Source organism: Uranotaenia lowii, chromosome 1 (genome assembly GCF_029784155.1).
Source record: "Uranotaenia lowii strain MFRU-FL chromosome 1, ASM2978415v1, whole genome shotgun sequence".
NCBI classification, from domain to species: Eukaryota; Metazoa; Arthropoda; class Insecta; order Diptera; family Culicidae; genus Uranotaenia; species Uranotaenia lowii.
In genome coordinates this window covers 75,891,875-75,908,870 of record NC_073691.1, presented here as the reverse complement: position 1 = coordinate 75,908,870, position 16,996 = coordinate 75,891,875, and the positions used below count along the sequence as shown (strand labels likewise).

The 16,996-nt window shown below is 35.9% G+C and overlaps 2 protein-coding genes across 2 annotated transcripts in view; both read right to left on the bottom strand.

Annotated features, from left to right (window-relative positions):
* The window catches only part of LOC129746008 (uncharacterized), a 269,649-nt gene that overhangs the window by 152,234 nt on the left and 100,419 nt on the right, over positions 1-16,996 (bottom strand). The window lies entirely within an intron of this gene.
* On the bottom strand, positions 7,774-8,783 carry LOC129761039 (uncharacterized). Its single transcript, XM_055758735.1, has 4 exons — positions 8,614-8,783; positions 8,309-8,512; positions 7,996-8,245; positions 7,774-7,847 (listed from the first exon to the last, which is right to left on the bottom strand). The coding sequence occupies exons 1-4, from the start codon at positions 8,626-8,628 to the stop codon at positions 7,774-7,776; spliced, it is 543 nt and encodes a 180-aa protein (XP_055614710.1). The 5' UTR covers positions 8,629-8,783.

Here is a 16,996-nt window from a genome sequence, read left to right as displayed (position 1 = left end):
CAACAACCCAGTATTATGTAAATGCTTGAACTTTTTTCCCTAAATAACCTTCAATGCGCACTCACTTAGTTTGGCGTAAAGTTCAATAAGCACCCTAAACGATCAGACCCGTGCCAATGTTTTTTTTTTAGCTGTTGATCCGTCTAAGAGCCACCAGCATCAATAATGAAGCGGTTTGATTCCCGCAACTTCTTGCATAAATTGCAACCACTTCTAGGGTGCTGTCGAAGGTACGAAAAAAACATAAATGAGTTTGACTTTTTGTGAATGATGTTGCCCGAGCTGACTCAGCTTAGCGCCATTGATTGGCCCGGAGGTCCATACCTCTACCAACAGCTACTAATCTCGATTCAACAATGATGCATTGTTCATCGAGCGCCCTGATCGAAGACAAGTGAGAAAAGACGAAGCAGGGAGGGGGGAATTCGATCAAAATAACTCCAGGGCCTCAAAGTTCAGGTAGAGCAGCATAAATTGAACACAAAAAATTGTTGAAATCACGGTTCGCTTATGGGTTTTTTTTTTCACAGTCTCATAGACCACACAAAAGTGAACTTTAAATTGATCGATTTTACAGTGGTTTGAAAAAGTTTGAAGAGCTTCTCAAGTATTTATAAAAATTAAATTTTGTCTTGAACAAATTTTCTGAGTTGAATTGTTTATTCAGTATTGAAATTCTTAAAAAAATATAGAAATGCTAGTGGAACGAGTATTTTGCACAACACTGTTCGGCTGCAAGCTTGGTTGCGTACTAGTTTTTCGATATTTGATCGTCGGTGTAAATGTGTTACTATCTGCGCAGATCACAACTTATTTATTCCATAATATGTTTTCAGTTGTTTCTTTAGTCGATTGGAACGGAAGATTCAGTTTAGGTTTAGGCTAGCGATGTAATTTTTTTGATTATGATCGTGAACGATCAACTTAACATTTAGATGGTCATCAGTGAAAATGATATGTTCTTCATGTTTAACAAAATCGATTTAATTTTATAAACAAAAAATGCGAAGCGAAATGAATGACTTTGACTACTCTGTAAAAGTCGGATGATATTTCGAACATTGCAAAACCCAGTAGACGAGTTGGTACATTTCGAAAGAATCAGATAGAAATCTAGCAATTTAACCGTGAAGATCACGCACAGCAGTTTTTATAACTGGCCTGAAATTTAAAAGAAAACTCCGTAGATTTTTTGTGAACATTTTAAGTGGGCCGACCTCTGAATGATTGAATGGATGATTAGCATCGCGAGGTTTTTTATGGTTATAAATATTTACTTTTGCTGCAGATTCCTTAAGTTTTAAATTAATCTTAAATGGAAGAACTGATATTTTTTCAAACCAAAATTTATTTAGTCTTTTCTGGCCTTTTTTGTATTTTAGAGACTTTAAATTTGGAATAGGCTTAATAGTCCTTCAACCATAATGATATAACTTGATTACTTGAATACATAGTCAACTAGCTGAGCCGGTGTGCTTTGCAACACCTTTAAAAATATTTTAATTTTGATCAATTCGTCAAGTTTAAATTTCAAAATTATTCTTTAAAATGGAAGCTGCAACTTCCACTTCCAACTAAATATTAAGAAGAATAATTATTATTTTCTTGATGTTTTTTTTCTGTTTCTAAAACTTTACGAAAAATTTGTTTTTTCAATCATTGTTTAAATTCTGAAATTGATGCTTTACCTTTATTAGCTTCAAAAGCACTAAAGGCAAAAATGAATGATTAACTTAACTTGTATGAGATTCTCTTCTTCTTTCTTGTCAAATTTAGAGCAGGTTTCGAATGAACATAGAAATATTTAGAGTAACTGGATAGTTTCTCATGCATCAATTGGCTTTGAGTGCTTCATTAGTTTTCAAGTTTTGAGCAAAAATATACAAAATGGCCTTCCCTTTTCTCTCTTCTCCCGTCTAAAAGAAGGGATAGATGCCTTGTATGAGTATAAGAGAAATTATATACGTTCTTTTTCTTTCTTCCTATTTCCCCTTTGTTACATAGAGGGGCTCAAATCATAATAGGAATATTTTCCTCATCCCAATACCTTCCCATGAAAAATAAATTTTGTTTTGCCATGAAAAATAAATTTTGTTGATAGTTATCCTAATCAAAAAGGATTGGAGCATTAGACTGAGTCGATTTGGAGTCATTTTTGAATTTCTCAAACCCTGGGGTCTAAAAAGCTTCGTATTGGTCCAAAACTCATCCATGATTTTTTGTAGAATTTTTAAGTAACTTTTACATGAGTAAATTTGAACTTTTAGGTTTGTATGGGAAAATTGAATATTTTGTACTAAAAAATCAACATCCATTTTTGTTTCTTCTGTGGGACCGAACCAGCTGACAGTTTTTGTGCCAATTTACAAAATTCTCAAAGGAAATTTTCCGCTGAACAACTTTGTCGAAGACCGTAACTTCGTATCTTATTAGGCAAAAAAGTTATAAGCTCATTGATAGAGGTATTCTTTTCGCATTGATAAACAATAAATTCAATTGACATCACTGCTGGAGCCTGGCAAAGTATTGCATGAAAAGTAGTCATGCAATACCAGTGATTGAATTTTGCTGAGCATGAGTTGATCAACCATCTCTCGCTCAACGCTTTACTCGGAAGCAAAGGTTGCTTTGAGGCAGCGAAAACGACAAAACCGATGATGTATACGCTCTCAACATGGCCGCCTTCATGAAGCAATATACATTCGAAGCAGCGAATCCAAAAAACCAAACGAATGGCTCTCACTCATCTCCTGTCACAACCTTGAGGGAACCGAATTCAAAAGGCAGAGCAAACCCGAGTCTCCTCGTTTGTGCCTGGATCGAATGCGTGAGGTTTTTCTGCTATTGCTATTATTGCACAGCAACCGCACGCAGGCAGCTAGTTTTTTCATTTCTTTTTCTTCCCCCCTCTTTCACCATACGTTGCGGGCCGTGCAACGCAATAAGTTCGGTTGTTTTTGTTGTTGCCTCAACCTTTGCAGTCGGCTCGAGTTATTCACAGATCCCTGCAACGTTACACGATTTGTCTATGTATCGTGTGACCAACATCTTTTAACTATGTGCTCGTGAATCTCGTTTTTAAGCTTTTTTTTCTCAGATTTAAGCTTTTTTTTGCCTTGAGAGCATAGGAGACGAAAGCTTAAATCTGAGGAAAAAAGCTTAAATCTGTCAAAACGAGGGGAAAAAAGGGGAAATCTGAGAGATGTGCTCCACACGGTTTGAATAACATTGCCGGGAAGTGGTTATTCAAATTCAACAACGTAAATGAGTATGTGTGCCTCGTCTTCTTCATGCATCATGTAGCAACCGAACGTTGAGAGAGTTCGTTCGGGGCAGCAAACGGATAGTGTCTCTCAGAGCAGATCCTCCTCATGGGGGGAGGTTTGAATGAATGTATATGTATCGTCTCCTGTATAGCTCACTTCCCGGCAATGTTATTCAAACCGTGTGGAGCACATCTCTCAGATTTCCCCTTTTTTCCCCTCGTTTTGACAGATTTAAGCTTTTTTCCTCAGATTTAAGCTTTCGTCTCCTATGCTCTCAAGGCAAAAAAAAGCTTAAATCTGAGAAAAAAAAGCTTAAAAACGAGATTCACGAGCACATAGTTAAAAGATGTTGGTCACACGATACATAGACAAATCGTGTAACGTTGCAGGGATCTGGTATAGCTATGCGAGGCCTCAAAGTGTGTATTTTGAATGCCTCTGATGAGAAAATTGGTGAGGATTTCAATCACTGTGCAATACCCACTTCCCGGCAATGTTATTCAAACCGTGTGGAGCACATCTCTCAGATTTCCCCTTTTTTCCCCTCGTTTTGACAGATTTAAGCTTTTTTCCTCAGATTTAAGCTTTCGTCTCCTATGCTCTCAAGGCAAAAAAAAGCTTAAATCTGAGAAAAAAAAAAGCTTAAAAACGAGATTCACGAGCACATAGTTAAAAGATGTTGGTCACACGATACATAGACAAATCGTGTAACGTTGCAGGGATCTGGCAATACCTCGCTAGGCACCCTGCAGGGATGTCAATTGAATTTATAGTTTCTCAATACGGAAAGGCATATCCTCATAAGAAACGAAGTTATGGTCTTCGACAAAGTTGTACAGCGGAAAATTTTCTTTGAGAATTTTGTAAATTGGCACAAAAACTGTCAGCTGGCTCGGTCACACAGAAGAAACAAAATGGATGTTGATTTTTCAGTACAAAATGTTCAATTTTCCCATGCAAACCTAAAAGTTCAAATTTACTCATGTAAACGTTACTTAAAAATTCTACAAAAAATCATGGAGCTTTTTAGACCCCAGGGTTTGAGAAATTCAAAAATGACCCCAAATCGACTCAGTCTATTGGAGCATCCCTAATGTTTTCTCATCTTCCTACTATAAGAAATAAGGGGTCTTAAAAAGTCCTAGAAACATTTCTCGTATCCAATAACCCTCCCATGCCAATTTTCTTTCAAATAAGTAATCCAAATCATCATTTTTCGTACCCAAATATTCTCCCATGCCAAATTTGGTTCCATTTGTTTGATCAGCTCTTGAGCTTTGTAATAAGTTGTATGGAGCCCCCCTCCCTTTTTCATTTCCCCCATGGGACAATGGAGAGGGGGACAAATGATCATAGAATCATTTCTCGTTTTCAAATATTTACCAACCCATTTCAAATTTGGTTTATTCGATCAATTAGTTCTCAAGTCATGCACAAAAATCTATCAGAGCCCCTTTTTTCCATCTCTCTCTAGAAGGAAGGAGGGATCTCAAATCTACAAAGATATATTTCTCGTACCGAAATGCCCTCCTATGTGCAAAATTTATATAAGAGAGAAATTCTGCAAATGAATTGTTTGGGATGCGAGCCCCATTTAACAATAATTGGAGAGGTTTTTCAAAACAACAAATCATCTAACAAAACTCGATTTTAACAATTAGAATGAATATCACTCAGAAATTTGGTAAAGCTTAATGTTGGTGTTTAATCCAATTAAATGAAACAAAAAAACCATGTTTAAAAGTGAGAAGAAATTTCAATACAGTTTAAAAACGTTCAAAAATGATAAGATAATACTTTGAATAAGTTCATGTCATCAAAAACTTCATTTTGTGCTAAATTTGATAATATTCAATTGAAAATTCCGAGTTCCGTAACATTTACAATGAATTTGAACGGGTCCCTCTCCCCTCCTATCCAACAAAAGGAATTTGTTGAAACAATAGTTCATCCAAATAAAACAAAAACTGTCAACCATTATGAATCATTTAATTGTGTTAAAATACGTTCGTGTTGAAAATGTTATGATAATCACTTGTAAATTAATCAGATTGTGTCATATATTATGTAATTTTTGTTTGGGAGCCCCCTTCCCCTTTACCAGGTCGAAGGGCTCCGAAACTATTATAGAAAACATTTTCGACCCCAAAAAACCTAAGATGCCAAATTTCTCGTTGATCGGTTCAGTAGTTTCTGAGTCTATAGGGAACAGACAGACAGACAGACAAACGTTAATTTTTATATATGTACAGATAGTTCCTAATAAAAAAAAATTGAACGACTTTTAATCAAGAGATAAAATACTATTAAATAGTTATTCATAACGTTTTATCAATATTAAAAAAAAAAACAAATAGCTAACGATGAAGAAATAATCGACCGTACAGCTCGTTACTCTTGATCGATAAATTCTTTTAGAGAGTACCCTTAAAATAAGAGATGTACCGAATATTCGTTCGGCCGAATATTCGGCGCCGAATACCGCCAAAAAACCGTTAAGCCGAATATTCGGCCCACCGAATAGTTGACCTAAGTATTCGGCCGAATAGGCCGAATATATATATACATATATTTTTTTTTAATTTATACAATTACATATTTGTCTTATTTTTCAACTGATGATCGATCATTTATAAAATATCCAAAAGTAATGTTGAAAAAGCTACAAAATCAAAAACTTATGGTTCCTGTAAAACATCTTAAATGATTCCTATATATTTCACTTTATACTTGATTATTGTTTGTTCCAGATTTTCTTAATATATCCAAGATTGCCCATAAATCCCATAAAAAAAGTCTATATCTGGCCGGATTTATTTTAAAACTCCGGAACTTACTTGGGTTTATTCAGATTATTTGCCAAACAAATAATACTTACACAAATTGCTCTTTGAAAACTTTAAGATATTGCGTTCAAATCAATGTTTTGTGATTTATTCATAAACAGACATTATTTTTGTTTAATCCTTAGATACGATTTGAACACTGCTGCTGTTATTCGATGAAAACTTTAAATTTTAAGTAATTTTCTTTCTTTTTCCTCTTTTAGAGAATTATACCTAGATTATGTTCATATTTTCCCTTTATATTACAAATTTTTCAAAAAATTCGTCCTGACCAGGACGATGGTATTGAAGTAAAAGATCATCTTTCTTTTTGGCAACTATATTGAAGACAAAGAGCTAAAATTCGATGTCAAATAAGCTATTTCAAAATAGCTTGGCACCTGTTTTGAAATGTTTTGTCCCAGGTTTCCCTGGAACCCAATATTTTTGGTGATAAACGCCTTAGAAGTGACAAGTCATCTGATGTCCTTTAAACAGTCGAATCGACTCAAAAACATGAGGGACATAAGGATGGAAGAAATAAAAGGAAAAAGAACATATTGGTTCCGTATTTCTATCAAAAACTCTACAGAATATTCAACCGAATATTCGGCCAAATATTCGTTTGGCCGAATAGTTGAAAAGGTCAATATTCGGTATTCGGCCGTTCGCCGAATACCACTATTCGGTACATCTCTACTTAAAATTTATAACTTAAATTTAAATTCCATGTATTCACAGCTGTGGGGGCCTTTAGGTTATTATTTTTTTTATCAATAGTTTTCAAAGTGGAATATGATTTTAAGAAGAACACAATTTTTTTTGTTTCTTTGTGTATTTTTTAAGAAATTTGAATTTGAATTGGAACACCGGTTCTACTAGTATCGATCAAAACATAGGTTGGATGATCTGTAATTTACCGATCTAAACCAAATTTCATCTGTCATTGAACAAACCTGTTGCCAATTTTGGACTGTGGTGAGTTCACGTTTTTACGTTCGCGTCCTCGTTCACAAGAACTGTAATCCGGGCTTAACGAAAATGTCACGGTTGCAGGAGCTGATTATGATATAAACTGTTCTGAAAATTATAAATACACTATACAATAACCGTCATTTCAAAAATCGTGTATCGCTAAACCAAATTTTGCCTGCGTACTGTTGTTGACATCCATGTGAAGTTGTCATCACCCGCATAATCAATTACAATATATAGAGAATATTCTATATTGTCTCTAAACGTTATCGTTTATTGTAAAGTGAACAGTATATGTACAATAACACAGACCATATTAACAATCTGTATTATGATTATCTGTTAAAGTACCATATGGGGAAAGGGCTGTTAAGCATGTTTACCATTCAAAAAGAGCGATTTTTTCGAACAAATATTTCATGCTACATTATTGGATACGGTTAAAACATCATCCACTTTTGGCGAGCAAAACAATCTACCGGAATGTTCTAGCTACGTTGGAATACAAAATCATAGATTTCATCAACTTCAATGGATATAGTTTGCTTATAGTAGCTTGTAGTAAAAATAACGCTCAATCATACGTTCCGCATATTGTAAAATATTTTTAAAAAGGGCTTCCCTGTACCATAACCAATATAGTTCCAATTCTTTCCCACAAAAAATAAAATAAAATTAAAAAATTAAAATGTTGATGTTTTTATTTTTTATTTCTGATGCTGCCGAATTGTAAGTACGTTTTGTAAACCAACACGGATGGCAGTACGTTCTGCGATTTTGTCTGAAAATAGAAAGGTTGAATACATGTAAGAACTTTATCTATTGGATTTTAGGTTAGACCCACGAATGCATCGGTTAATCCCCCGGGTACATAAAATGCATCGGTTAATCCCCCGGGTACATAAATTTAATAAAGTAATCAAACTTACTACAGATAAACTGCAACACGTTGGGGTCCAGTTTTTTTGGGGTTAGGTACAAACGAGTTCCGTCTTCTTTTTTCATATTGGCGTACCGATGGCACGCCTGACCGGTTACGCTCATCTTTATCAGGTTATCTGCACCGACCAAGCGAACAGCGAGCAACCCAGCAAACATGCTGTCTGTTGTCGCGCGGCCATTCAGTTCATCCAAATCTGCTACGGTCATCGGAATTCCTTCTTGCTCGGAAAAAGAAGCCTGAAAATAGATTCAAAAATAATGTAAGAAATATGTTTGCAAGGATGTATAAAATTGTTTTACCTCAGGAAACTTATTTTTGTCCTTCATCAATTGGAGTTCTTTCGACAATCGTAGTGCGTGCTCGTCCAAGGACAATTTTTCCCCCTGCACCCTCTGCAGCTTCCGCTTACTGATCTTTAATTGCTCCTTAAGCTTCTTATTTTCAGCCTCCAGAGTGAAACAATTAGTGCAGCTCACTCGATTGGTGTTTCCGACATCTTTAAGCTATAAGGAAACTTTGTCGTACACTGTTAGAGTCCTGGATAAGGTCCAGAGACAATATTCAAAGGTTGCAAATTTTTATTCTCTTATTATACTATACTTACTAAATCATATATCATATTGTCACTGTCACTGATACGATCCTGTCATAATTTATTGAGGTAATAAAATTTTGAACATGTATAATGAAATGATACTTGGAAGATATTTCATACTGGTACTGCTACCAATATATTAAGTTAATAGTTAGTACTATATCCCCAACTGTTTTTAATTATGCGGGCATTTTTCTTCCATGTGAAGTTATTGTCATTTTTCTTGAAGAAATCTGAAAGTGCGTGGCCTTACTTCTGAGCAAATAAACGGATTGTGCACAAATGCGGCACTGTGAGTGGTCTTTCAATCGGAATTAGCTATAAAGCTTACACAGCAAAAATTATTTCCTGTAAAATTACGGCAAATATCCTGTAACAAAATAATAATTACGAATAATATTACGTGACATTTATTTTTACCTGAAATTGTTTATACAGGCTGCTTTGAAATTACAGTACTATAAAATTTTGGTTCAGTGATTTGTACCGGCCAGTTTTTTATATTTTTGTTTTTCAAAAATATGACATTTTTTCGATGAAAATAAACGTAACACATATTACAAACAATGACTTTATTTAACGAAAAAAAAATGGCAACCTCTTTTCTACACTGCACGTATTTAACTTTTTCTGGCTGGACAGATCCGTGATCCGGTTGTTCCTGCTGGAGGATAAGGGATGAGTTATTTTTTTGGAAATGAAAATGTTAAAAAAAACTGACCTTTGTTCGGGAATGGGTATCAGATTCGCCCGGCCGCCGATTGTCAAGAATTAATGCTGATTCTCCTGCGATGATGAAAATGAGAAACACTTTCGAAAACCTTTACCGGCTTAGCATCGTTGAATCTGTTGCTGTGTCCCCCGATTTGCACGTTTTTTGACGTTTTTTGACAGAAATGGTCCGGCACAAAATAAAGAAACGGAACAAAATAAAACGTCGCGCGCAATCCTGTTGACGTTTCTTCCACTCAGATTCCAGTAGTTTTTGATTTTTTCATGTGGAATTGATAATCATTGGACAGCACGTAATTTAAAGAAATTTTTACAATTAATTGGTCTAAAAGAAGTTAAAAAAAACCATTTAATATTGCAGGACATGTCCTGTAACAAAAAGGAGCATGACATGTACCGTAGTTTTACAGGTCGAAAAAAACTTACGTGTCGTTAAATTACGCGACACGTAATTTTATCTGACCTGTGAACTACGATACATGTCATGCTTTTTTCTGTTACAGAACATTTGCTGTAATCTTAAATAATTTTTCATTTAATTTTACATCAACCGATTGAAAACACTTGTTTTTTTTTTTTTTATTTCAGGTTGTATGGATTTAAATGCAACCGTTTTAAATGACACGTAATAGTCATAATTTTTCTGTGTAGTAAGAAGGTATGGATGTGGGAGCAGCTCAAATCGCTTTGAGAAAGTATGGAGAACGTTGATAACAATCCTTTGATTATAATTTTTCTACCCTTCCCGAGTATATTTGATTAGTTAGTTTAGGAACGACATCATTAAAATAATACAAAGTTAGATAATAATTCAGATGTACATTTGTAAAAGGCTCAGTAAAATATAGTAAATATAGTAAAAAATAGGGTTGTTTCACGTTCTTCTGTCACACACGGATGATAACCTGGCCGGTGTGCTCGAGGGCGCGATGCCCAAAAGCTCGTCCAACCGGTGTCCGGCGATTTGATGCGGGTGTCTTCCGTGACCCGAAAGTGACAATCTAACGTGCCATGCCATGTCCATGGTCACCCTATCATCCCATCCTTACCCAACTTGGCCCAACACCAAGTTGACACGTAATCGGTGGGCCATAGAGTATTCCTGAGACAGATTGTGCCCAGTGAACATTTTGGTCTGTATATTTCAGTTGTTTCTGAGACATATACACTTTTGTACAATCTGAAAAAGTTGTATAGAATATTCTATATGAGCCTGTACGTACCAAAGTGGAGGCAATATACGGACCAAATTTTGCTCAACTTGAAAATATAAAACTTTGTATTGCGTTTTCAACAATTTGACAGCAACTTTACTTTGCATAAAATCTTAGGATTGTACAACTTTCAACTTTACATTGCCTGTCTTACAATTTGATTACAATTTCTTTTAGCAGGTAGCCTGAGGTTTGTACAACTTTCTTCGCCATTTAATACAATTTATTGTTACTGTATCCCAGAGCAATTATATTTTTCCCTTATTACGATTTTACTATGAATCGCCGTGAACATCAATACAATAGAATTTAATGTTTACTGCGAAAAAAATTGAACCATATACAACTTTATGTGTCTCTTTTCGCTCAGTCTCGAACTCACAACGTTCCGATCCCTCTCCTTCGATACTTCCTCGGCGCCATTTCATGTTGATGCAAACAAGCAAATTTGTTCATGTACAGTTGAGAGTGCCGTTTAAAAATCAGTTGATCGTATAAAATACCACTGACTGCATCATTTCGGACTCCAAATCTATTTATAGATGCCGTTTCTTGATATGCAACTTTAACCTATCTCATAGACGATTCTTTTACAATCAATAATTATATTCAGCGCTGTGCGATCTTAGCTGGCTATTTACTGTACTGTTAAACAATTCGACAATCTGCAGATTGTTTTAATTCCATAATACGATGTTCTTACACCCAAAATTCAGCCTCTGTGCCAATGGCGTGTAGTCAATTTCATAGCATCATTGGTACAAGAAGATAACGCGACCGGCACTGATTCGATTTGCGCCCACCGGCATTAACTTCCCAGCGCAACCGAATTGCGTATGTCTGAATGAAACAAAATAAAAACGTTTTCGCGTCCCTCCCCATCGCATCACAAGCCGAAGAAGGATGGAAATAAATACCGGCCAACACCAGGCAGCCAGCGAACCGAGCACTGTGCGTGTGAATGTAGCAAAAGCAACAACAAAAACTTCCTTCTAATTCAATCAACCGGCAAACACGGCTAAGCTGTGCGTGTGTATGTAGCAAAAGCAACAACAAAAACATTCCTTCAATTTACCGGCAAACAACACCGGCCAAGCTGCCCGGCTTTAGCAGCTGTGTATATGTAGCGTGTGTATGTAATAGCAGGCAGTAAGCAAAACACAGTTCTCATTCAATGGGTTTCCCGTTCCTTCACTCCCGTTCCCTTTCCCGTTTCCATCTTAAGACAAAGGAATGCATTGAAAGGAGGCCAAACGCCGGGAAGCCGCCGTTGTACGTTTTTTGTGATTGATCGGTAACAGATAGCCTATGACAAATATACCTCATCCTGCATGAAGCTCGAATAGTACACTGGTTAGAATGTCGGACTGGCAAGACGATATAATTGGTGATGTGAGTTCGATTCTCACTACAGCGCTGTGGTTTTAATTTTTATTTTCTTGTTTCTGGGATGAATTATCCAATAGGAAGGAAATCCCATAAAATGTTTTTCTTGTTTCGCTTGAATGTAGTGGTCATCATTTTGGTTGGGAGCCGAGTCCTTATGCCAGTTACGGTTTTCCAAACATACCGTTTTCGGCACAGTGCACATTTCAGCGCATTATCGGCACAGAGATTTGCTAAATAGGCATTGGATTTTTGCAACCTCTTCTATGGGTGTACAATTACTGTACGACATTTCATGGAAATAATATGTCATCATAGATCGCAAGCATGAAAGATTGCTTAATTGTACAGTGGAATATAATATTGAGTTTTACACAATTCTACTGCAATTCAAAACAACTTTAGTGATCTTTCTATACGATTAACAAAATATTATCGTTTAAAATGAACTGTACAAACCATAAACGATAAAATATAATTTGGTTTAGTTACAACATGATTCGGATTTATACAATTCCAATCTTAACTGGATGCTTTTACAATCTACAATAAACACTATTTTACGATTTCTGGGTTTCTGGATTCGTTTATCACAGAACCGAATTTTTTTAAGCGTCGCCTGTGTTTTTGCAAACGCCGACTGTATGTGCCACTTTTTTCATTTTTATAATTTTTTTTTAATTAAAACTGCCTTCATTTTTGCATCAAAATTCGTCCAGGATTTCCAATTTTTCCAGTTGTTGACATAAGATGATTACGATATTGCTAAGCATAGGCATTGCATTATTAACAATTATTTACCGATTAATTAAATCTCAATAAGCGACTTTGAATGACATGTATGAATAGATTGTTTAAATTCCATTATACGATTTTCTCACAACTACTGTACGACCTTTCATGAAAATAATATGTCATCATAGATCGCAAGCATGAAAGATTGCTTAATTGTACAGTGGGATTAAATATTGATCTTTACACAATTCTACCGGGATTTAAATCAACTTTATTGATCTTTCTATACGATTAACAAAATGTTATCGTATATAATGAACTATACAAACCATAAACGATAAACCCAGCAAACATTTATGAAGGTATAACACAGGAACAACAAAATTATTCAAACAAATTTACCAGATGAAAAGATTGTATTAAACTTACCAAAATAGCATATAGCTACAAAACTGGAGGCGATATACCTACAATGACAAGATTCCAACGATTCGATTTTCCCACAAAAAGCAAAATAAACGAAAAAAAAAAAAATTACCCGACCGAGATTCGAACTTCAGTCCTCCGAGTTGGCTGTCCGATATCTTACCACGATGCCAACTCATCATCTGATATGATCCACGCTATAGCTCTATGGGTGAGATTCTCTTTTTTTGAGAGGAGACCGGGAAGAGTGTTAATTGAAGGACCGCCCATTTATCGTAAATCAGTTCACTCAAATCGTAAATGTTGAATTAGTAAATTCTCAACGTTTTGGAGACATATTTACGAATTGACTAAACTGCTATCCGATTCAACTTTTTTTAGACAAAGCTTGTCGTAAATGAATGATGGAAAATCACTCAATACCATCGTGTTTACGATGGCTATTGAAAATGTCTTAATATTCGATTTGGATTATCATTTCTATTACGACTTCATGTTAGCTGGGAAATATAACTTGGTTTAGCTACAACATGATGTTTATACAATTTCAATTTAAACTGGATGCTTATACAATCTACAATGAACACTGCTTTACGATTTCTGGTTATCTGGGTGGTAGGGTAAGTTTTTGTTTTTGTTTTGAAAAATGCAAACACCAACTGGTCGCCATTTTGATTTTTGACGATAAGCACTGTTCAATGCTTTCTTTTAAAACTTCTTTAATAAAAGCATTAACATACCTTCATGTCATGTATAACACGTTAATTATAGATTTACAATTAATTAAATAAAGAATTTATATTCTTCTCACCAAGGTGCGCTTGCAAAACCACTACAATTGCATTGCCAATTTAATTTCGTTACTATCTGGTCGTTGAACATGCGTAATGTTGTTGTTATGTTTACCCTACCACGATATGTCGAGAAAATGTAAACATGAGAAATCAGCTGTTCATCTGACAAGTGAGGAAATGCCTTATTATTGAATTGTCATCGCCGTTTCCGGAAACAGCGAGAGAGGATAGGAATCACTCACGCGAAAAGAGGAGAAGACAAGATTATGACGAAAGAGCGGATCTGGAAAAGAAGGAGAAAATATTTTGTTTGGGCAGACAATTTCGGGTGGGAATTAAAAAGACAACTTGCCTCGAATTCGTCGAACTTAAAAAGAGGGTTTTTATTACAACTTCATTCATAATTACAATTCTTCCCGCGCATACGCATAACAATAGTACATTGGAAAACATAGAACTACCAACATTCAGCAAATAATTCCCTATCAAATTCTTTGCAAGATTGCATACAAACTTGTTCGTCATTCGCTTCTATAGAGACCAATATTGTTGAGATCCAACATATTTTTATAGGTCTATCCTGATAACCTGATAAGCCTCGTTTTTCCCCTGATTCTTGGAAATAAGCCGGATTTTGCCAGAATTTTTGGTCATTACAGAAAATTTATACAGATCAGTTCAAAACTCAATAGAAATACGGTGCTTGCTCGTCGTCATTCCAACCTTGAACTCAATAACTTCACAGTCTTTTGGATTCAAATTTTCTATCAATGTTTTATAACTGGTTTTAGAAGATTTTGGCGTTCTTAATTCGACTAGAGAATTAACCTGAATGAACATTTCTCTAGCAATCGGAATTATTTTTTCAAGTTTCTAAAACTGTTCTTGCGTTTCTTTTACTACGAAAACTTTTGAAATCTGTCACATTTAAGCTTATTTTCGCGAGAATTACTATGAACAATTTTTGCAAAAGGCTTTGATAAGTATTTCAAATATTGAAGTTTGAATAAATGAGTTATGTTAATAGAAAAGTAAGAGAACTCATTTACTCTACAAAACAAATAATGCTGAATGAATTATAAATTGAATCATAAAAGAAACTTTTTTTTTGAATAAAATGTTTCAAAAAGAAGTTTCTTTTATGTAAGAAAGAAAGTGTATTTATAATTTTCGGAACAGTCTAGAGTTTTCAAGATATAAATACTTGTTTTCTAGTCTCTAATAACTACTACAAATGTTATTGCTAAATGTGGATGATACAAAGCTATTCTGTATATTATTGCTCGTATCTAATCAAACTGGAAAAGGCAGATACATACGAGCGTGGAGGCGAGACAAGAGAGCCTGGACAAACTCCCTAGCCGAAGAAGCAAGAAGATATTCGATTACTTTATGACATTTCTCGCTGCCCTGGTGGCGCAAAGACCAATACAAGAATGCCGCTGGAAACCCGAGCAGGTCAGATGTAGAACGATCGAACAGATCAGCTCAAGCGTTGGACTGAGCATTTTAAATAACTCTTCCGAGTCACAAATAGCGATGGCCTACAGAACCCGCAGCTTGAAGCGCCAACAGCGAGTCGAATTAATGGCATCAACTCGGAAGCGCCTTCGCTGTCTGAAATAGAAGCGGCAATCAAAGAAAATTGACGTTACACTCCGACGGCAACAAACTGGATTCCGATCTGGACAATTATGTATTTGTGGGCCACATCACAATGTACCAATCATACTGGAACAAATCAACGAATTCCAGGACTCTCTTCTGCTGGTGTTCGTTGATTTCGAAAAAGTATTCAATCGACTGAACCACGTAAACATCTGGGCTGCTCTAGGACGACGAGGAGTCTCAGAGAAACTAGTCCATCTCATCGAAGCACAGTACGAGGCATTTTCGTGCAAGGTCTTGCAAGACGGTGTCTTGTCCGATCCAATCCCGGTAACTGCTGCAGTGAGAGAAGGATGTATCTTATCATCGCTACTCTTTCTCATCGCGTTAGATGAGATCTTGACTGGATTGATTGACTGTAGACCAAACCGAGGATTGCCGTGGAATCCTTCAACAATGCTTAACGACCTTGACCTGGCAGACGATATTGTTCTGCTCGCCCAAAGACATCAAGACATGCAGAGCAAACTCGACGACCTCACCGAAAGCTCTAAGGCAGCAGTCGATGAAAGTCAACTCAGAAAATCCTTCCAACTTCGTAGTAGCTGGGTTACCGGTTGAGATAGTATCTTGGTAGCAAGATTACGCTTGATGGTGGTACCAGGAGAGACATCGAAATCCGGATCTGAAAGGCCCGTTTTGCGTTTGCGATTCTCCGAAACCATAACTTAAGTCTTTAATAACGTTACTGCAAATCTCAATTTCTACAAAATAAGTAAAAGGTCGTAATAATTGTTACTTTAAGTCGGTTGAAATGGTTTACATCGTATATGATAAAAAGTCCTCCACGTTTGTAGATCTTGAAGGCGATTTGTTCAATTTGTTCTCCCTTATGGGCACAACCCTGTTGTTGTTCTATCTGCGACCAGCAGTGCAACCAGATTGCTGAAAATCAGATGGTGTTTTTAGAAGAATTGTCAAAAAAGGGAAGCAGCATATATTGTAGCTGGCAACGGTTCGCATGCGTTGAAAGCAAAAACCTGTACTCTCTTGAATTCTTTTAGTATGTACGAATACGAATAAGGAATCGAATATCGTTCAATTCGTATAGTTCTTATCGCTTTAGTCAAAAGCCCAAAATATGTTTGTATATTGCCTTCACTTTGGTAGATAAATGCTGTTTTTTCGAGTTTCATGCGACCATTCTAATGTATATGAATTTTATAATATTTTTTTTTATAATGTATATGAAACGTATAACAAATTTGTTTGGAAATATATCTACAAGAATGTTTGCAGGGAAACATTTGGCGCTCACACCAGATCTCTCTACGAACCAAAATCCGAATATTCAACTCAAACGTCATATCCGTATTGCTCTAGGGATGCGCAACATTGTGAATCGCTGCCTGTGGAATATTAACTACGCTTGGTGGCCTGGCAACAGAATCTCAAACGTGGGACTATATCGCCGGTGTCATCAAAAGGCATTAGAAA

Excerpts from the sequence above, each read along its gene's own strand:
- LOC129761039 (XM_055758735.1), bottom strand. Across the intron at positions 8,246-8,308 it reads ACAAAAATAAGTTTCCTGAG|GCTTCTTTTTCCGAGCAAGA; the intron begins GTAAAACAATTT and ends ATCTATTTTCAG. Across the intron at positions 7,848-7,995 it reads CGTGTTGCAGTTTATCTGTA|ACAAAATCGCAGAACGTACT; the intron begins GTAAGTTTGATT and ends TTCTATTTTCAG.